The sequence below is a fragment of the Bos mutus genome, chromosome 16, assembly GCF_027580195.1.
Source record: "Bos mutus isolate GX-2022 chromosome 16, NWIPB_WYAK_1.1, whole genome shotgun sequence".
Lineage (NCBI taxonomy): Eukaryota > Metazoa > Chordata > Mammalia > Artiodactyla > Bovidae > Bos > Bos mutus.
Window position 1 is genome coordinate 16,819,495 of NC_091632.1, and position 22,726 is coordinate 16,842,220.

A 22,726-nucleotide genomic window follows, 5' to 3' on the forward strand; every position below is an offset into this window, starting at 1 on the left:
ACAGTCTATGAGATCGCAAAGAGCTGAACGCAACTGAAGTGACTGAGCGTGCACACACTGCTTTATTAGGGACATTCTTTTTTTTTAATTTATCTTCGTCTAGTTGATTTACAATGTTGTGTTAATCTCTGCTGTATAGCAGAGTGATCCAGTTTTATATATATTTTTCAGATCAGATCAGATCAGATCAGTCGCTCAGTCGTGTCCGACTCTTTGCGACCCCATGAATCGCAGCACGCCAGGCCTCCCTGTCCATGACCAACTCCCGGAGTTCACTGAAACTCCTGTCCATCGAGTCAGCGATGCCATCCAGCCATCTCATCCTCTGTCGTCCCCTTCTCCTCCTGCCCCCAATCCCTCCCAGCATCAGAGTCTTTTCCAATGAGTCAACTCTTTGCATGAGGTGGCCAAAGTACTAGCCAGTTTCACTTAAGAATACCCCTAAAGAAATCTAAACTATGATACAAATGAACTTACCTAGGAAACAGACTCACAGAGAACAGACTTGTAGTTGCCAAGGGGTAAGGGATGGACCAAGAGTTTGGGATGAGAGAATGCAAACCATTACACGGTGGTGGCAGTGTCACTAAGTCGTGTCCGACTCTTGTGACCCCATGGACTGTAGCCTGCCTGCCAGACTCCTCTGTGTGTGTGTATTAGTCTGGCAGGCTACAGTCCATGGGGTCACAAGAGTCGGACACGACTTAGTGACACTACCACCACCATGTAATGGTTTGCATTCTCTCATCCCAAACTCTTGGTCCATCCCTTACCCCTTGGCAACTCCAAGTCTGTTCTCTAAGTCTGTGAGTCTGTTTCCTAGGTAAGTTCATTTGTATCATAGTTTAGATTTCTTTAGGTGTATTCTTAAGTGAAACTGGCTTTTCCCCCCTGGCTGTGAGCATGTGGAAGTGAGGAATACAGTGACTACTTACTCGCTGCTTTGATTTGTACTAAAGCCTTTGTGGCTCAGCTGGTAAAGAATCTGCCTGCAATGCGAGGGACCTGGGTTCGATCCCTGGGTTGGGAAGATCCCCTGGAGAAGGGAAAGGCTACCCACTGCAGTATTCTGGGCCGGAGAATCCCATGGACTAGTCCATGGGGTCTCAAAGAGTTGGACACGACTAAACCACTTTGACTTCATTTCACTTCAAAGCCTTGCGGGTTTCACCCTCCAGGCACCCTCCACTTGCTAGAGCACAAATGTCAAGACACTAAAGGCAGTAGTACATTCTGGAAATAGCTTTGATCTCACGGGCTCCCTGAAAGGGCCTCTGGGCCTCCGGTAGTCTACAGACCACACCTCGAGAACCATTGGCATTATGTAACCTCTTGCCAGTCTTGATGAGTTAGCTCTTTTTTCCTGGTCTTCGTTGTCTGTGGCCATGGACTTGGTGACTAGCCAGGCTGAATGAAGCCTGGCCTCTGGGAGATCTATTATTTTGATGAAATCCCACTAGAGTTCTTCCTGCATTCACCAGAGCCCAGTTGTTTTTTTTCCTTCCTGGGATATTACCTTGGTAATATCCGAAACAAGACAAAAACAAATAAGCCGAAAACAAACCTTGGTTTCGTATTAGCTTTACTGCTCACATCTATGTGCGGAATATCTCTGTATATAATCCTTGTTTTCTTTTTGTATGGTGTAGAGCTAATAAAGACATTTTTTCTGATAGTTTCCTGGTCTGTTATATCGAGGGTCTTAATTCAGGTTTCAGAAACACTTCACTCGTCTGTGCATAGATTCTAGGTGGCCGGTGAGCCCTCAAAATTTCATAGCATTTTCTGCTGTTCTTTGAGGGTTGGGGAAAAGGTGGGTTGTTGGGGAGAGTTAATAGCTTCAAATTCTCAGAGAGGTTTTATGACCTCGCCCCCTGCAAAACCAACCGTCACCAAATGGCTGTTTCAGATGGACATTGTTATGGGTGGCATCTACCCACCCATTGTCCATGTCCCAACACACGTCTTTCGGAAAAGAATTTTCAGAGCTCCCTCTGCGGCTTTGCCCGTCTGCACTTTCATTCCTTTGGCATTCCTTCACGGTCCCGGTCAATTAGCACTTGCTCACTAGTCACTTCACAGTTGCCTTTGAGCACATCGTCTGTCCTTTTCCCCTTGGCATAAAGTGCAGGAGACGCCAGGGCCGGCCGTCTCATCCACATGCACCCTTGGAGGGTATTTCAGGCCAGAGGATGCACTCAGCCAAATTAGTGGGCTCCTCTTTGAACCACTGAGATGTGCAAACTCGGAATATTTATTTATACCTCAACTGCGAGCTGCGTTTTTTTCTCCCACACTATTCTTCAGCCTGCTGCTTGGAATCCAAGCACTGTCATGAAAACTGCAAGGCAGCCAGTTTTGTTCCAACAGTAGCATTTTTGGAACCCTTTCCCGATTCCGTGGGAGTAGTGTGGTGACTACCACTCTCTGAGAAGACGCGGAGGAGGACTCTGCAGCGTGATGATATGTATGTCTTGCAATATCAGCCCTCCGGGCACGCTGCAGACAGGGTGGGGGTGAGGGGGCTCCATGGCAGGGCAGGGGGCGTCCCCGGCAGTAAGCGAGAGTGCCCTTTGCAGCACCAGCATTTCTGTGCATTGGAAAGCTGGCTTCAGGGTGGTCAGTGAGAAGCAGACAGCAGGCTTTACAGATCGCACTCTCATTTAACAAAGTGGTTGTTGCCCATCTCAGAAAAATTTGAAGGGTTCTGTCATAGGCAGTTTAACTCAGTGGCTTCACAGTTTTTGAAAAATCCTGTGGCTTGTCTAACACAGCAAACACACCAGCAACTAACAGTTAGGGAACAGCAACGTCCCTATCCCCTATGAGAAGCAGGAAAATGAATTCTATGGTGATGAACGGGGAGGACTGACCTAATTATGACAAAGCAGAAGAATCATTCAGTGGGATACAGACAAGGTAGATGTGTGTACCAGTCAGATCCAGGGGTATTTTATTTAAGAATATGTCTCTAGTTGCTGGGTAGCATTGTTTTTAAATTTTGCTTCCTAGACAACATTTGTCACTGACATGCTCCATCCTGTCTTCTGCATCCCTAAATACTAAAGATTGTCACCCACTTTGTGTTCTTAGCAGTATATAGGTCGACCCCAGTCCTCTGTCTTTACAGACTCAGGCTTCCAAGGTGGCTTTGTTTATTTCTGTCCCTTTCTAGCAGGTGAGAAAATCAGGGCATAAGAGCCTCTGACTTGCCCCAAAGCATTGAGTCATAGTGCAGGTTGATGTTAACAGCTGTGATGTCCCGGGCCAGGCTCATGGGTCAGAGATCGTGTCGTTCGTCTCTTTGGAAAGTGCCCTTCACGCTGTCGGGGTCGGTCAGTGTTGGCGTGTATCCCCTTTGACCAACTTACTCCCACTCAAGGGCTGAGTCTGGTCAAACTCTCCTTTGGGAAAATGGCACGTACCAGTGGGAGAGCAAGGTAAGGTGACTCTTGGCTCCGCTTTCGGACCAGATGGCTGTTGTTACTGCATGACAAAGTGCGCGGCTTCATGTTTCTCCGCCTCTCACCACTACAGTGCCCTTTCTGTTTTTTAAGGAAAGAAGGATTGTCCAAATGTGGAAGATGCAAGCAGGCATTTTACTGCAACGTGGAGTGTCAGGTAGGTGTCTTTGGGCCAGCTGGCAGGGAGGGCCTGGTACCCCAGCATCCTTCTCATCCTTGTCACAGCATCCCAGGGCCCTTCCGCAGCTAGAGCTGGAAAGCCTCCTTGTGGCGTAGGGTGTGGCTGGATGCCCCTGTGTGCTGGCACCCAGGACTGATGGTGATGGGCAGCCAGTGATGGGCAGTAGCATTTTGGGGCCCCACACAGGATCAAAAATAGAGGTTGGTAAAGTGGGAAAGACACAGGGGCCACGTAGGATACAGGCAGGTGTATCACCAAGGTCAACAGTCTGCCCCCCACGGCTCCCAGCAACAGATGGAATGTGCAAAGACAACCAGTGAAAAATGTTAAAATGCTGTCTTTAAAATTGTTTAGTCTTTACCATCACCAAGTCTGAATTTGTATCTATCCCCCTAGCAGGCCACACGTTGCCCTTGGGCCAGTCTATAATCTAGCCTGATTCCAGCTGGACTTAGGTGGGCCCCTGACACAGCTTTTGTGCAGCCAGAGGTGGGCTGGTCTGAACTTGGACCGGGAGACCTGGGGGTGGTGTCTCGGCAGCAGTGGAGCCTGAGCGGTTCAGGCAGGTTACACGTAGACCACAGGCCATCTGCATCTTGAGGGAGTCTTGTAACCCAGGACTGAAGATTTCAAGAGGGTATTTGGAGGAACTCTTGGTAGATTCTTTAAGGGATAAGTTCCCCGCCCCCTAAACTTTTCTACTTAATACTGTATAGTTACACAAAATGTTCACAGGTATTACAGAAAATGCACTCCATGTTCTAGCAGTTTGAATTTGGGGAGGATATGATCTTCAATCTCTGTGTATCCTCCCCAATCTATTTTTTAAATGGGAACCTGCTAATATGGCTTGGGAAATGATGCTACTAAATAGTGGTTCTAAGGGACAGGGAGGCTGTTCTTCATACCTGCACCTCGGTTTTGTTCCTCTTCCCATACTTAACTGTCACTTTCCTCCGCCCCCCACCCCTGCTCTGGTTGACCACATTACCCATGGTTTCATTTTTTTTTTTTTTCCTCTGTTTTCTCCCTACACAGCTGGTCTCTGAATGTCTCCAAAGGGTGTTGTGCAGCAGTGGGAGAGGTTGCTAAGCCCCAAAGTCTTATCTGACAGAGCTCTCCTCACAGAGACCCTGGCCAGAGGAAACACAGGCTGAGCCATTGGCTTGGGAAGGTCTGCCTTGGCTCTGAAGGCCACGTGCCTGGTCCACCTCCCTGTGTCTCCATACAGGCTTCTGGCCTGCAGGGCAGTGAGAATATAGATGGGCTTGTTGTTGGTTTATCAGGGAGTGTGGCTTCTTCTGAAGAGGAGAGACTGTGCTTTGCTTCTCCCGATTATGGACAGAGTTCTGTGGTTAGATTGCTGGGTACGCAAAGAGGTCAGCAAGTGCTGGAATGACGTGATTAGGTTTCAGGCCTGATAAGTTAGCTGTTTCTATATTTAAGTTAAACGCTTCTAGAAAAAGTAGCTCATGATATTCTGATTCTTTAAAGAAGCCAGCTAGTCACACACAGGTCAGACTATTGTAACACAGAAGACTCGGAGGATATAGTTCCAGCCCTGCACCTGCCTACCTCTGTGAACTTGACAATTCAAAGGATGTCTCAGAGTCTCAGTTTTTTTAAGTGTAAATGAGGACAGTGGCCCCTATCTTGATGAATTATAAGGATCAAATGATATGTGAGATATCAAGGTTCTATGTAAACTGTGATGCTGCGTGCAGGCATGAGGGCTTATAAATAATAATATGATAGTAATTCAGTCTGGACTGAAGCTTAGCTTTATGCAGAGAATAAAGTAGGCAGCCCACTTTAGATTTAAAAGACTGGGTTTTTCTTCACCAAAGAGTATGGACTCATTCTAAGAACTTGAGATCCCTAATAGTGTACATTATATGCATAGTGCTTGTTACAAAATCGAACTTTAACTTCTCTGATGAACTGTAAACTCTGCATGGATATGAAACATGGGCATCTGTGAGATGCTGAGCTACCTCTTGGTCTCTTGAGCTGTCTTCATTAGGCCCGCACAGGTGGCATAACACTGATGTATAACCGTAGTCCAGGTTGGGTGTTGTGGCCATTGTGGTTCCCTTGCCTTTAGGACCTAGTCTTCCAGATTTGCTGACTCACGGTGATAGGTGCCTGGCCTTGGGAGGTTCCCGGCAACCACGTATATCAACCTGTGTGAACCAGAATGCGTCTTTACTGTTGTTTCGTCTCTAATTCGTGTCCTCCTCTTTGCAGCCCCATGGACTGCAGCACCCCAGGCTTCCCTCTCCCTCACCATCTCCCAGAGTTTGCTCAAACTCGTGTCCGTTGAGTCAGTGATGCCATCCAACCGTCTTATCCTCTGTTGCCCGCTTCCGCTCCTGCCCTCGGTCTTTCCCAGCATCAGGTCTTTTCCAGTGAGTCGGCTCTTTGCATCAGGTGGCCAAAGTATTGGAGCTTCAGCCTCCGCATCAGTCACCTTACAGAATGAAAAGGCAAGAAGACACGACCCTGAAAGACGAGCCTTTTTATTACTTTACACCAATAGGCTTGACAGGCTGTATGTCCTCCTCCTGGTCCCATCATAATGTGCTTGCTGTAGCAAGGCACCCCAGGGTGGGGGACACAGACCTGTGATTCTCAGTCATGTCAAAGGTCCTGGCCGTGACAGCTTGCTGGTCCAGCCACTGGGCCAGGACACCCTCGGTCCTAGGGAGCAGTATTGCACTTCAGTTTCCCCGTGCTCTGTGAAGGATCCTATAACCAAAATATTCTTGTAGATGACAAGTAGTAACACCCGTACCAAAAGCCACCGGTTTCTAGAAGTGAGGCTGGATTTGGCCTGTTTCATGTCTGTTTCCTTTCTCTCCTGTCGCAGCAGGGGGAGGCACGTGATCATTAAGGTTTTCCATCCTGTCATCTGAAGGGCTGAGTAGGAGCAGGCCGCCGTATCACAGTGAGACAGGATGGTCATAGAGTTAAGTGCCTAGAAACAAACAGCCATAGAAGCGCTTCGTCCGTAAAATCATTGGGGAGGAGTCTGGGGCATTTGCTCCAGATGAAAATGGATTCGGAGTTCTGCCCAAGGGAATACTTGGATGGGATCAAGGTGGAGACTCTGCCGCAGGATAAAACAAGGGGTACAAAACAAGGGCAGCAGTCAGGAAGGTAATTGAGTGATTCTCCACCTAAGAAAGCGTGGCCCTCTCCACTGTTGTTCAGTCACTCAGTCACGTCTGACTCTTTGCAACCTGTGGGACTGCTGCACTCCAGGCTTTCCCGTCCTTCACTGTCTCCCAGAATTCACTCAAACTCATGCCCATCGCGTCAGTGATGCCATCCAACCATCTCACCCTCTGTCGTCCCCTTCTCCTCCTGCCTTCAGTCTTTCCCAGCATCAGGGTCTTTTCCTCTTCACTGGGCCTTCTTCAAAGGCAGACCCCACCCACCTGGAGTCACCAGGGGGTCCATACCACAGAGCAGATGACGGGGTTGCAAAGGAGCTTATCAGTAGATAGAAAGCAGTGTCCACAGTGGCTGAGTGACTTGCCCAAGGTCACACAGCAACAAAACTGAGACAAGAGTGTGCAGGAACCCTGAGGAGGGCTTTCACAGCTTTCCAGCACTGCGCCTGGGGGTCCTGAGGACCCTCCAGGAGAAGAGGCGCTCTGGGGATGAGTCAGAGACGGGAAGTGGCCTTTCATGGAAGTGAAAGGGAAGATCCCTTCCAGTCGTATTGTCTTTCCGGAAACCTCTCCAAGAGTGTAAGGTCCACATCCCTCCCTGAGGGTGTCCTTCCAGGAATGCAGCATGTTAGAGCCCCTCAGGACTCTGCTTCCTGCCCCCAGCCAACCTCTGATTGCAGGACTTTAGGACCATGCTTTATTTTATACAGTTTGGCTCATGTCTTGTCCCATTTATTCTCCTTTTCGTTCATTTGACTCAGTGTGATCCTGCCAGAGGAGAGATTTTAATTGACAATGCATGAAAGGGTAATGGGAGGAAGTATAAAAGAAATAGAAATTCCTTTTTAGTTAGGCTTGGTTTGTAAGTTGTGTGTTTTAATGAACTATATTTATTTTTATAAATATGCCTGGAAAACTAAGAGTGTTGTTCACTCTGACTTTTTTGTTCAATTGTACCACGACACATTGAAGAAAAGAATTTTAGAGTTATTACATAGAGGAATCATTGTGGAGTAGAACTTTCTAAGGTGTTATTTCTTAACATTGACAAATAGAAGAAAACGGTTTGTGTGTTGTAAGTGGAGGTGTTATGATTACGAGTGTGATTTTGAAAGGAGGAAGGAGCATGTTCTGATGAAGATTGAAGCATGTATGAGGAGTGCGTGACCAAAGATGCAAGAACATTCTCGACTTTTATCACCAATTAGAAAGTAACTGAAGTGTAGAAAATGTCTAAGAAATGCTCCCATGACCCTATCATTTTTTGGGTGATCAGTGAGTGGGCTAGAGTCAGGGGTTTCGTCCTGGTTAAATTCACTTCGTTCTTTTCTTTCAGACATAGGAAGCATCCTCAAAGGAGCCACTGTTTTTTTCCTGTGAATAAATGTTTAACATCACCAGTAAGAATCAATGAGTGTTTCCCATCACTCTTTTACGGAAATAGAAAACAAAGCAGATAGGGGCCAGCAGTGGCTGTCATCCCAGTGTCATCCCCGTGGGAGGCAGTCATGAAGCCCCTGATACTTTTTGCATTCTTCCTCTCACAGAGAATAGTGCTGGAGAACAGTAGCCCTATGACATTTTCTTACTATTCCACATTTTAAGAAATCATTTATGCATGCTACTCTGCATTTCAGGAAATCACACAGGCATGTATATAAGTTCAGTCCAGTCACTCAGTTGTGTCTGACTTTTTGCGACCCCGTGAACCGCAGCACGCCAAGTCTGCCTGTCCATCACCAACTCCCGGAGTCCACCCAAACCCATGTCCATTGAGTCACTGATGCCATCCAATCATCTTATCCTCTGTCGTCCCCTCCTCCTCCTGCCCTCAATCTTTCCCAGCATGAGGGTCTTTTCAAATGAGTCAGCTCTTCGCATCAGGTGGCCAAAGTATTGGAGTTTCAGCTTCAACATCAGTCCTTTCAATGAATACCCAGGACTGATCTCCTTTAGAATGGACTGGTTGGATCTCATTGCAGTCCAACGGACTCTCAAGAGTCTTCTCCAACACCACAGTTCAAAAGCATCAATTCTTTGGTGCTTAGCTTTCTTTATAGTCCAACTCTCACATCCATACATGACCACTGGAAAAACCATAGCCTTGACTAGACGGACCTTTGTTGGCAAAGTAATATCTCTGCTTTTTAATATGCTTTCTAGGTTAGTCATAACTTTCCTTCCAAGGAGTAAGCGTCTTTTAATTTCATGGCTGCAATCACCATCTGCAGCGATTCTGGAGCCCAGAAAAATAAAGTCAGCCATAGTGTCCACTGTTTCCCCATCTATTTGCCATAAAGTGATGGGACTGGATGCCATGATCTTAGTTTTCTGACTGTTGAGCTTTAAGCCAACTTTTTCACTCTCCTCTTTCACTTTCATCCAGAGGCTCTTTAGTTCTTCTTCACTTTCTGACATAAGGGTGGTATTATCTGCATATGTGAGGTTATTGATATTTCTCCCGGCAATCTTGATTCCAGCCTGTGCTTCCTCCAGCCCAGCGTGTCTCATGATGTACTCTGCATAGAAGTTAAATAAGCAGGGTGCCAATATACAGCCTTGACGTACTCCTTTTCCTATTTGGAACCAGTCTGTTGTTCCATGTCCAGTTCTAACTGTTGCTTCCTGACCTGCATATAGGTTTCTCAAGAGGCAGGTCAGGTGGTCTGGTATTCCCATCTCTTTCAGAATTTTCCACAGTTTATTGTGATCCACACAGTCAAAGGCTTTGGCATAGTCAATAAAGCAGAAACAGATGTTTTTCTGGAACTCTCTTGCTTTTTCCATGATCCAGAGGATGTTGGCAATTTGATCTCTGGTACCTCTGCCTTTTCTAAAACCAGCTTGAACATCTGGAAGTTCACGGTTCACATATTGCTGAATCCTGGCTTGGAGAATTTTGAGCATTACTTTACTAGTATGTGAGATGAGTGCAGTTGTGAGGTAGTTTGAGCATTCTTTGGCATTGCCTTTCTTTGGGATTGAAATGAAAACTGACCTTTTCCAGTCTTGTGGCCACTGCTGAGTTTTCCAAACTTGCTGGCATATTGAGTGCAGCACTTTCACAGCATCATCTTTCAGGATTTGAAATAGCTGAACTGGAATTATGGTCTAAATTGAAAGTCCCTTTAGAACAAAAGAAACACCAAATGCAGGAGTTAGAAAAGGGAACTTCACAATAAAAATTCAGTCTCCTTATGCAGGGAGACAATATATCATTTGCTCAGCAGAAAACTGGGTGACATAACAAATCCTCTTTGCTTCCAGCGTTGGAAGTGCTGGTGTACCATGAGACAATTTTGCAACTCTTTATGCATCTTTAAGCATTTTGGTCCATGCACAAAAAGGAAAGTCATGCAGAGCTGTTGTTCCAGTGGCTGAAAGTGAACTAGAAGTTTAAAAGGGTACCAAAAAAATTCCCTCTCACACTTTGTACATAGATTTAATTGTTTAAATTCATTGCATGAATCATCTGTGCTCATTATAGAAAAATCAGAAGTTTCAGACTGAAAGAGGAACAGAAAGAGTATCCATACTTCATAATTTTATCCTTCCAGAGAAAACCGCTAGTAACACTTCGGCATGTGTCTTTCTGAATCCTTCCTATGCATTTGTTTGTAATATATTACTTTCCTAGAAAATGGGATCCGTCTGAATTTACATAAAAGTTTTATAAAGATTGCAACCAGGAAAGGAGTAACAGCTTAAATTTTGAAGAAAACTGGAAGCCAAGTAGTGCCACTGTGGTATGTCTCTGACAATTCCACCTTCTGACAGAAGAGGAAAACTTCTTACTAGCTGATAAATTTCCCTTGATGAAACGTAACATGATTCTGCGGGTCCTTGACTTTACCAAGCTCTCCGATTTCACTGCTCTGTGTGGGTCTCTGTTACATTCTAGGTGCTCTTGCTTTACTTTGTGTTCTGATATGGTCATAAACTACTTGAAGTCAAAGACTCCATCTCCCATCCCTGCCTCTGGGGTCATCAAGGGCTTACTGAATGAATGAAGGAACCAGTACATGAACAATTACCGGCATTTGTCGAGAGCACGTTGTGTGCCAGGCACTGGTCTGAGTGCTTCTTGTGGGTTAGCTTGTTTATTGGATCCTCAAACGACCCTTTGTGGTTGCATGAATGCCTGATAACGGTAGGCTTCAAGCTTTGTGTCTGATTATCACTGTTGGAAGGCATACAATCGTAGACTCGGAATTCCGGACCTGCTAAGTAACTTAGGGATCATGTTATTTACAGCCGAGGATACGCAGGCACAGGGATTAAGAGGACTGTCTGGTGTGACATAGCTGCTTCGCTGGAGGGCGGGGTGAGAATGCATGTCTCCCCGAGCCCCAGGCTAGTCTCCTCTTGCTGGATAGAACTCTGCTCTCCCTAGCATGCCCTGTAGTTAGGTTCTCTTCCCTGGAGGACATTAACATCAATAGATGTCAGCATTGTGTGTTCGTATTTATTTATTTATATTCGTATTAATTAAATTGTATTAAAAACACATAAGTCATATTAAGAAATGTTAAACTTCTTTCTCATTGGAGCTCATTGTTAAACACCAAAGATACCTCGTATACTTCAGGAAACTAGCATGTTTAAGGCCATGCAAACACCTTTTCTTAGCATTGCTAGGGTCACAGTGAACTTCCTGTGTGTGTTCATAGGCGTCAGTTACCTGTCTGTCCCCAGCTAGTGTTCTTCAATTCCCTCGGATGCCCCAAGGCCAGAAGCCCTTGTTGTCTTTCCCTTTTTGCTTTGCGTTTGTGTGCGGAGCCAGTTTGTCTGCTGGGAGCTGAACCTACCTGTTCCTACCTCATTGCTTCATCACTGAGCTCTCGTTTTAGGCTTCGGCTAAAAACAGATCCTCTTCTCCCTTGTGTGTATCTTGTCATTTCTGTCTCTCCTTGGTCTTGGTTATATTCGGCACGCTGTTATTTAACTCTGCAGAACACCTTGGCACAGAGCTTGAGCCCAGCGTCTGTCTGTGCCATGGGGGCTGCATTAAATCATTAAGTGACAGCGTGTCTTTCTTTCTTGGCCATGGGGAGGGAGACATCTTCATTCATTCAACAACTTTATTGAGTGCTTAGTGACTGTCAGGCACAGTTCTAGGTTCTGGGATAATAGATTTACCCGAAACAGATGAATAGTGGGGGCAGGGGGGACAATGTAGTAAACCAAACATCTAATCAGTGTGTAATAAGTATGTCAGGTGGTGAGAAGTACTAAGGAGACATGTAAAGCAAGGAAAAGGGAGAGTGATGGGGGGAGAGTGCTGGTTTGGGGAGGGTACCTTGAAAAGGGGCATCAGAACAGAGACATGGAGGAGGGAGCCAACAGGATGTCTGGGGAAGAGGCATCTCCAGGAAATGCAGCAAGTGCCAAAGCTCTCAAGGCAGGAGCAAGAGTGGTCGGTCTAGGGAGCAGCGAGGAGACATGGTGGCCAGGTAGAGTGAGGTGAGGGAGCGTGGTAGGGGGATGAGCTCAGAGTAGCAGAGGGTCAGCTCCTACCACGTGTGGCCTCATGAATCATCATTACAACTTGGCCTTTTGCTCTGAGGGGAGAAGCCATTAGAGCATGCTGAGCCGTGAACTGCAGGATCCGAGTTGTGTTTCTCAGAATCGATTACTCCGGTTGCTCTCTGGAACAGAGTTGGGGGTGGGGTAGGGGGTAGGGGGGGCAAGAAGCAGGTGTCCAGGTAGGAGGCAGAGGGAGCCGTTGCGGGGTAGGTGTAGGGTCTGCCACACAGTAAGGAAGGTGCGGGTGGGAAATGATCAGAGGCTGGGCGTATTCCGCAGGCAGACAGGATGGATTCGCCAGAGAGGTGAACGTGGAGTGTGGGGGAGAGAGAGGCGGCCAGGAAGTCTCCAGGGTTCTGGCCTGAGCATCGGAAAAGTCAGGCTTGCCCCTTTCTGAGGCAGGAGAGGCGGAGGGAAGACCACGATGGTACCCAGTTCCATTGCAGCAAGGAGTGTCTGCAGACTTCCACTGAGTCCACTCCTGCAGCCACTCAGCCCATCATGCCACCGCAGCTGGTTTTTATCAGAGCCCGTATGGTTCAGCCAGTTCCCAGTCATCCCCCACGGACCCCGTCACCTGCACCAGCGTCGTCCTTTACGCCCCGGTCCTCAGCGCCTTCCTCCCCAGCACCCCACCCTCCTCCTTCCCCAGTCCTCCCATTGCAAAAGGGGCATCTCCACCCTTCCAGGAGTGAGCACATGCCCTTCACCCTGCAGCCTGGAGCGAAAAGCATCAAGACAGGTGTTAGAAAGGAGTCCAGTTTTCCTCTTTTATCCAGTGACTCTTCAGGGAGTCCATGTTCCTAAATATGCCTGAGAGTTGCCCTGGCCAGACTCTTCGCGGGTCCTTGACAGAGCCCTCGTCTCTAGTAGGATTTTATCACCTATAGAAGAGGACGAGGTGCTGTGGATGTCACTTCTCGGTTATTTGCCCTAATGTGAGAACAGAGCCAGACCAGAACCGTAGGGAGCAGAGCCAGACCAACAGCTGATACCCAAGTCACTCACCCCGTGAGTGACATGACGGCGTCCAGATAATGCAAAGGTGTGCATGTTGTTTGGAATAGTGAGGGGCGTGAGATGCTTGAGGAAACCACATGAAGCAGATTTTCTCTTGCCAGCAAGCTCAGCCAGCCCTGAGTCAAGGTCATACAGCCACGTCTATCTTAAAGGATGTTTTCATCTCTAACTTTTGTGAGCACCGTCGTGTTTTCCAAAAGGAAACATATTTCACTTGACCTTAACTAGGAGAACTTGCTGCATCCTCTTGTTTCAAACTTTATTGCAATGTGTTTGTGTGTGTAATATTTTTTTTTTTAACTTTCCCAGAGAGAAGATTGGCCCATGCACAAGCTGGAATGTTCTCCCATGGTTGTTTTTGGGGAAAACTGGAATCCCTCTGAGACTGTAAGGTTGACAGCAAGGATTCTGGCCAAACAGGTGAGGAATTGGGATCAGGTTCAAATGTGTTTAATTTTTTTCTTTGAGGTCAGAAAGATGAGTGAGGGACCCGTGGTGATCATCTCTCGCTCAGCATTCTGGGACCGCCTTTCCCATCACTTATCACAGAGTTAAGTGCAAGGCTCCGGGAGTGAGCTGGCTTGTCTGCCTTGTGCAGCTAGGATGTCACTCATGCCAGGCCAGGGACGTAGCCACTGCTTTGTTTTCTTAGCAAACCTATGAGATAGGTTTGCATAGAAAAATATGGCTTCTCAGGGCATGAAAACCTGAGTGACGGTAATGAGAGCGTCCTAGGGAACCAGACTGGCCTTCAAAGCTTTGGGAGGTCCTCTCTTTCCTTCTGTTACAGCGTGCACCCCTGTTGCCGCCTCCCCTCGCCCCCTGTCCTGGGCTGGCTCCTGCTCTTCCCTGTCCCCATACTTGCCCCCCTCGGTGGGCAGGGAACGGGGTGAGACAACCAGCATGGAGCCTGCTGGGAGAGGAACAAGAGGAGCGGAAAAGTAAAAATCAAGGCCAGAAGGTGGGGTGGGAACGATGTGGCCATCAACAGTTTCCTCCAAAGATGAAGCCAGGGCTGGCTGTCCTGACCCCTTTTTGGCTCAGTCCCGTACTGGTTGCATGATAGTAAGACGCCTGATCTTGACAGGACCAGCTTAAATGGAGGGGAGGAAAATGCCACAGGACGTGTCCTTGTGACACAGTGAAATGGGCTGCACGGAGCTTAGAAGGCGAATGTCCGCAGAGCTGCTTGCCAGTGATAAGCTGCGGGCAGGGCCTCTGTACTGGAAATCTTAAAAGCTGAAATTTCATCTGCCTCTTCTTTCTATCTTCCCTTACCACACCTCCCTCCATTTAAAACTTTCTGGTTTTTTTTTTTTTTTTGATTGAAATCACACGTGATCATAATGATCAACTCATATCTGTCCCCAGACCAAGTTAGGCTCCTCGACCTCGTAAACAGAAGTAGAACATTTCCAACCTCTGAGGTCATAGTTCCATTATGTTCAGCCTGGGTCAGGTGCTTGCTGAAATGCCACTTCGCCTGCTCAGGGTAACCAGAGGCTCTCAAGGCTGGCCTGTAGAGTGGGACCGAAAAGTCAGAATTGTTTTCGCTGGAGGAGGTTAACTTTTGGTTCCTTGCTCACAGTTGTCTTTAAATATAGGCCGAGTACTTGGTCGGAAGGAAAGGGTAGGAGAAAATGGTGTGACTGGGTGAGTGTATGTGTGTGTGTGTTAGTTGCTCAGTTGTGTCCGACTCTTTGCAACCCCATGGACTGTAGTCCCACCAGGCTCCTCTGTCCCTGGGATTCTCCAGGCAAGAATACTGGAGTGGGTTGCCATTTCCTTCATCAAGGGATCTTCCTGACTCAGGAATCAAACCTGGGTGTCATGCATTGCAGGCAGATTCTTTAGCGTCTGAGCCACCAAGGTGTCAGGGTAAATAAGCCATCAGATTCGATCCGTAAGCATCTTGCAAGGATTGAGTGACCAGCCTCCTGGTTCTCCCCCAGCCCCATCTCCTGACATTATTGAAAGTGTAGTGGTTAAGAATTCAGAAGGAACTGGTGCCCTTTTCTGAATGAAAAGTTTTCCCAGGCAAAATGACTTACTAATCTTATAGAAATGGATCCTGTGAATGGGAAGATTTCCACTCCAAAAAAGAACTATTGAAATGTTTTGGCACCAGGAGGGTAGTCTGAAAGCTGTGATGAGTTTATACCAGTTTCATTCAACTGTTATTATAATTACTGCTACCACTAATAGTCTATTAAATGAAAAGTTACCTGGCCATCTTTTCATCTCTGTAGGACTTGATGATTAAAAAAACAGACCATTTGTATTCTAGTCACTTGCAAAGGATTCGGGGGGACAGGCTACCCAACTACCGAGGGGAAGCGTAACATGTTAACTAGGGAGGTGAGCACGCCTGGGTGGACCACCTGTATCCTCCAGTTGAATAGCCGATTACAAAGACACGGCCTTGGGCCAGCTCTTGAGCTCTGCGTTTGAACTCTTGTCAACACCAAGTTTATTCATGTTCTCAAAGCCTGGCGGGTTTACTATTGTCAGCTCCTCTTGGGGTGTCTAGAACAAAGCCGGCAACACGTTTCAAGTGAATCTCGGCTCACGGATACAACCGAAAGTGTTCTTTTTGAAACGTGGAATTTGAGATCATTTTAGCCTATGCTTAAAGAAAGTGTAAAATGGATGGGGGGTTTGATTTTGTTCCTTTTTAGAAGGAGAGATAATAAATGGGATGGCTCATCTGTAGACTCGGTCCTTTTAAGTCAGGGCCCTAAAAAGTTGTTTTCTAGCCACTGTTCTTTCCCATAACAAGCATTTTTGAGCCTACTGTGTGCATAGCATTATCAGGGTGTTAGGAACGCAGCCGACGCTTTTAAAAGCTTTTCAAAAGAGTCCTTTGGGTTTGGACGTTGGGCAAATGCTCTCAGAACCCAAATGGCAGGCTCCTTGGCTAGCTCTTTACTTCATTTAGAACTGTTGCTTTTTTCTTCATGTCGATGTAAGCGTGAAAGCACTATTTTTTGCACAAGTCGTTGCAATCTGTAACTGTGTGATTTCTTCCCCAATTACTAGAAAATCCACCCAGAGAGAACACCTTCAGAGAAATTGTTAGCCGTGAAGGAGTTTGAGTCACGTAAGTCTGTCTGTGACTGGCTGAGGAATTATTTCAGACACATGTTTTCTGTGGATTAGACAGGATTGAAAGAAGGAAGGGATAGCTGAGTTCTTCGTGGTGGTGGGGATTTTTTAGTTATCAGTTTTTATTTTGACTTGTGTGCTGTTTTGGAAAATGGACTATAACTTCCCCCCTCCCCCTCAGTTGACAGGCTTGCTAGGAAATAACTAAGGGGAAGTGGAAACTTGCAGGATGAATTATTACATCCTGAGCTATCTCTTGCTGGCTCTCCTGGCATGTTGAATATTTTTTGGATCTTTGCTGAATTGCAGTCCTGTACACAGCTGATGTCCTTACTGAGGCATTAAATCAGGGGCTGTCCACTTTCTCCATCATGACACAGACTCTGGGGCCAATTGGGGGACCCTTGACTAGGCCAAGGCTGGTTATCAGTCACTGCCACTATTCCTGACCTCACTGTTAACGATCAGCTGAAATTCTCTGTCCTGAGTGACTTCTATTTGTCAGAGGAAGAGAAGGAAGAAATGGCATGCTCTTTTTGCCCTAGGGCTTATCAGTTAGACTAAGGGAGGAGGGATAATATTTCCTGGGGGTCCACGTGTTTTTTTTTTTTCTTTCTCTCTATGCCATGGATAGTACTGAAAGGATGTATAGCTAGAGATCCAGAGTTTTCTACCTGCTGAATAATGGTTTGTTTATGCACAGATCTGGATAAATTAGACAATGAGAAGAGGGATTTGATTCAGAGTGACATCGCTGCTCTCCATCACTTTTACTCCAAGCACCTTGAGTTCCCCGACAACGACAGCCTAGTAGTGCTCTTTGCCCAGGTAAGCACGCGAGCGTCAGAGGACACTTCGTTTAGCCTTTCCCTGCCAGCGTCCCTCTCCCAGCGCATAGCTGGTGGAGACGAATGAAAGCAGAATGATGGCGTCTGCCTGATACAGTTCTTGACGTCTTGGTCCGTGTTTTGCCTAAGCTTGCTAGGTGACCTTGAGCAGATCCTGTCCTGTCTGTGCTGGCCCTCATTGATGGTGGAGCATAGGAAATCCACTCTCCTGTGCCTCCTGTTGCAGAAAGAGTTTATGAAAACAGAGTTGCCAGTGTCCCAGGAGTGTGGCAGACTGGAACATCTTTGGATAGGCAAGACCGTTTGAGATTCCTACATTCAATTTTACTCTTCTCTTAAACCTTCCCTTCTGATAGTAGTGGGTTGTGTTTTTTTTTTTCTTTACTTTTTTTTTTTTTTTTTTTTCTTTTTTTTTTCTTTACTCTTTCTTTTTACTTTTTTTTTTTTTTTTTTACTCTTACCAACACTGTGTTGATAAAGCAGAGGCAAATACAGATGGCCAGGAAGGACAGACATCACAGAGAGGAGCCTGAGTGGGTCTAGGTACAGTAGGTCTTTCCCGATGATTGCTAAGTAATCCTTTTTTAGACTAGAAGCCTAGGTTTACCAAAAGAAGATAGGATTAAAAAAAAAATTAGACTTGTAGACAAGAGCAACTTAAAGCTGCTAAGGAACTGACGACCAGCCTTTTGGAAAGGCTGAGGCTTGGCTGGACATGGCTAGGACAGGAGAAGGCAGTGTGGTCGGCGCTCTTGGCTGGACACGTCTGGCCGCATCCTTCTTCCTGTTACTGTGAGGGTGGCGCTTCCTGGCATGACTTACCAGATCGGATTTCTCTCCCTATCATACCCTGTTTTCCCCTACAAGCCGAATGTGTAGTTGAAGGTGACCTTCGCAGAGGGAGAAATACTGGAATACTGTTCTGTGGGCACAAGTCGCTACATTCCCCTGCCTTCAGTGTCTAGATGGGAAAAAAGCTCGGGTGGGTACTTACACACTGTCATCTTAGAATAGAGTGAGCATCACGTCAGTACTCTTTGAGTCACTAATTCCATTTTAGGACTCTGTCCGAAGGAAGTAGTCAGAGATTATGGACAGAAATTGACATGCAAATTGTTTACTGTGTGGTTCTTTTTAAAACCATGAAAACAGAAAGGGGAAAAAAAGAAAAGGAAATACATGTTATAAATGGTCAGCAGTAGTCATTTGGTAAATCATGGCTTAGATTTTTGATTAAAGTTTATGTGGCCATTATAAATTATATTTCAAAGAGCGAAGATGTGTAAAGCGCTGATGACATGACGTCAAGTGTAAAAGCAGGGGAAAAATGTGTAATATGAAAATTTATTTTGGTTAAAAACAAGTTTAAACGGAAGTTCACCATTAGTTATCTCATGAGTCGTGGAAAAGTTTTACTTTTGGGGGGTGATTTTCTGGATTTTCTACAGTGTGTATGTGTAACTTAAGAAAATAGTGAGGAAAAAAAAAAAATAGTGAGAAGAAGAAAAGATGAAAAGCACCCATAGTTCTCCCACTTTAAAAACTGCTCCTGTGAAGAAAGAAGTGAGTCTTCACCACTTCACTGACCCACTTCATCCCCCAGCGAGAACTAGTGAGAACAGTTTGATGAGTTCCTTGATAGACTTTATGTTTATGTGGATATTTTTCTGTTATGTGACTGTCATAATCAGAAAAAAATGCTGTTCTCAGTAAAAGAGAAAATGGGTTCAAGTCATGAGTGTTAAATTGGACATAATGAAAAACTTTCCTGATTTTATTATATTTCATTCCTGAATTCATTCATTTCATTACATTATATTATCCTGGGATTACAGCATATTTCCCTACCCATGCTAAGGCAATGGATTTGGGTAACAGTACACAGTGGAGGAATTTACTTCTCTTATTACATTTTTAGAAAAACTGGATACATGACTTCTCTGGATTAGATGAGGCATGGTTTTGTGAGAAAGCAAGAGTGATGAAATAAACATAAGGTATCTTTTCACTTCCAGCAACAGAGTAGTGCATGCTAATGGGCCTTCTCAATGTTGACATAGGAGATATGGGACCATATTTACCAAAAATCAAGGCAGTTGATGTCACAGATCAGTTCAGTTCAGTTCAGTCGCTCAGTCATGTCCGACTCTTTGTGATCCCATGGACTGCGGCACACCAGGCTTCCCTGTCCATCACCAACTCCTGGAACTTGCTCAAACTGCATCCATCGAGTCGGTGATGCCATCCAACCATCTCATCCTCTGTCGTCCCCTTCTCCCGCCTTCAATCTTTCCCAGCATCAGGGTCTTTTCAAATAAGTCAGTTCTTCGCATCAGGTGTCCAGAGTAATGGAGTTTCAGCTTCAGCATCAGACCTTCCAGTGAATATTCAGGACAGATTTCCTTTAGCATGGACTGGTTGGATCTCCTTGCAGTCCAAGGGACTCTCAAGAATCTTCTCCAACACCACAGTTCAAAAGCATCAGTTTTTCAGTGTTCAGCCTTCTTTATGGTTTAACTCTCACATGCATACATGACTACTGGAAAAACCATAGTTTTGACTAGACGGACCTTTGTTGTCAAAAATAGAAGTGTTATATTTGTGCTGAAAGTGACTCAGAGTCCTTGAAATTTGGGCTGACTCAGAGTATCCAGGAGATAAATACAGACACACACACACATATGTAAATATAGGTAGGTAGTTTTTTCAAAGGCTTTAATATTAATCAATATAACTGATGGAGGAAAGACTACTCGCTCCAGTATTCTGGCCTGGAGAATGCCATGGACTGTATAGTTCATGGGGTTGCAAAGAGTAGGAGACGACTGAGCGACTTTGACTTTCATATTAATCAAATCATAATATCCACTCTGAGACGGTGTGAGTACACACCGATGTACATACACACGAACATTCATGTCTTTTCTCACATACAAATTTGAAAGGGGACATTCGGTATCCCCAAAGAAAACTCTGAAGCGCAAGTGGAAAGCGCTGTCCCAGACCCAGCCCCTCCGGCCCTGCTGCTCAGCACCCCGCTGCATGTCCACCCCTCTGGCTTTAGAGCCCTTTCCTCTCTGGTTCATGGGAGGCTGTTGTGGGTTAACTCGTGGCCCAGCAGCAGCTGGCAGCAGAAGGTGACTGCACTCCTTCGGCAGCGCCGAGGTGCATTTTAATCACCGGGAGCATATGCATGGTTGGGAAATGTATTTTTGGTGTGCAGCCTACATCTAGTCTAAATGCTAATTATGAGAAAAGCTTCAGCAAGGCACTTACGCCTGATTTGACTCAGGAAAAAAAAAAAAGACGATGGCCTATGCATCTTTCTTAACAGGCAAGTTCACTTTTCTTCCCTAGGGATCTTTCAGAAGGGAGGGAAAGCTGGCAGGCAAATTGCTAGGCGATTAGGCTTGAACATCACCGCCAGCTCCCCGAGAGGGGCAGTGATGACACTTGGCTTCACAGGAGTCTTTCTTTGTGGTGAAGAAACGCACTCTCCCTCACAGTAAGGGGACAGGGGAGAGGGAATAAAGGGACCAGTGGGCATGGACATTCAAGCCTGAAGGAATTTGGAATTACAAATGGTCCTTATAGAGATTACAAAGCAAAGGTGCATGTCTCGTACCCTCACCCCTCAGAGCTAGTCAGGAGCTGTCGGTCCCGAGATCCGTTGTGAAAATTGCTAAATTCTTACACGCCTTCTTCCACTTTGCAGAATTTGTTGTTGTCCTATGGGAACCAGACACGGCCGAGGCATGTTAGTATCCCAATCCGAGACTGGGTATACATCCCTCAGTACCTAGTCAGGTGCAGAACGCATAGTTCAGGCTTCAGTAAATTTTGTTGAATGAATGAAAATCCTGATTTACTCTTGACCCGATGTTGGTTGACGGTCCCTGGTGAATGATGGTTGGTGAATGTCCTGGTGACAGAAGAGGTTAGAGTACCTGAGGCCGGCACCAAACACAGCGTGCTGTGTTTTCTACATAAAAATGCGTGACACCTCAGGATTCCAAAGACTGTGTTTTGTTTTACTCACTGCAGTCCTCTCTTTGTATTGAAAATTTTAAGTACTGGTTGTAAATGTATCGAATGGTAAAAGCTATAAGTCAAACCCATCAGAGCCTTTACTTCTCTATGTACCAAGATTTCCAAGCCTTTGCCACCGGCCCTTTGCTTTTAAGTAAAATTGCAACCAGAAGAATCAGAGATCAGAACAATTTTAGAAGAAGCATGGTATAGTGAAAAGAAACACTTGTGTTTCTGACAGCCTCGCTATCAGAATGCCTAATTTGACTTTTGACTGCTTTTCTGCCACTTTCTACTTATATGGCCTTGAATTACTTAATCATTGACCTCCCTGGGCCTCAATTTCCCCATCTGTAAAATGGGGTAGTATTGTAGATTTAAGGGAGGGTCAATGTGCAGCACCCAGCCCAGTGCCTAGCCTGGACTAAGCGCTCAGCAAAGTAGTGTTTCAAAAAGCTCATCCCTTGGCCTGAAGCATAGCCGTGCTGTGTGTCTGGTGGGGAAGAGCCTGATTGCAGCTCACGGGGTGGAATCGTTCAGCATGCACGCTTCACAGACAGCCTCTTAGCAGCACAGGAGGAGCCGGGCTCTCAGCCTTTGCTGCTGGCTTTGGTTGAGTCATTGCCCTTCTCTGACCTTAGTTTCATCGTCTGAGAAGTAAAGGGACAGAGTTCCCTTCCAGCTGTGAAGTTGTAGGTCCAAATGAAAGACCCTCACCGAGTTGTCTCCCAGTGGCCTGGGTGTTCCTGGAGGGTGCAGATTTGGCCTGGTCTTCCTTCTTTGCAGAGCGCCCAGCATATAAGATTTCCTCGGTGAATGTGCAAAGAGTGAGTTTATGGAATAGCCTAAAATTGGAGATGTATAGTCTTCATCTTCAGCCCACCAGTTCTAAGCTTGGCTTCTAGGATGCTGAGAGTTGCCCTTGGTGATTTTCAGGGTAATACTTCTTGCCACAGATGAGCAGGTGGCCAGTGGTTGATGTGTCTGAGGCAGGAAGGGACATTCGTGGTGCCCTGGCTTCAGGGTCTTGGTCCCCCTGCCTCTCAAGGGGATGGACAGCAGTTAGATTAGCTGTGTAAAGCCTGTCAGATGTACCACCTCACCTTATGAGCGAGGTACCAGATTAAGTGGCTTCTTTTTTTAGCAGAAGAAGACTGAGTACAGAAGGGACACAGTGATGGGTTTAAGATCGCACACCAGACCTGGGGCATAACGGGTTAGAGTGCAGATGTCCTGACTGCCACGCAGCTCTGCAGACTTGAGTCCTTGGAGCCTTAGTGGTGCTTTGTGACCTTCAGCCAGCACGGGCAGGTGAACTGTCAGACTTGACATTCAGCTTGTATCTGTTTACACGTGAGACCGATCGGTGAGTAGTGT

At 46.2% G+C, this 22,726-nt stretch overlaps 1 protein-coding gene across 1 annotated transcript in view; it reads left to right on the forward strand.

Annotated features, from left to right (window-relative positions):
* The window catches only part of SMYD2 (SET and MYND domain containing 2), a 54,126-nt gene that overhangs the window by 17,854 nt on the left and 13,546 nt on the right, over positions 1-22,726 (forward strand). The window contains exons 2-5 of the mRNA XM_070384774.1: positions 3,558-3,621; positions 13,677-13,787; positions 16,407-16,467; positions 17,176-17,300. Coding sequence (XP_070240875.1) covers positions 3,558-3,621; positions 13,677-13,787; positions 16,407-16,467; positions 17,176-17,300 — 361 coding nt within the window. The remainder of the gene's footprint in view (positions 1-3,557; positions 3,622-13,676; positions 13,788-16,406; positions 16,468-17,175; positions 17,301-22,726) is intronic.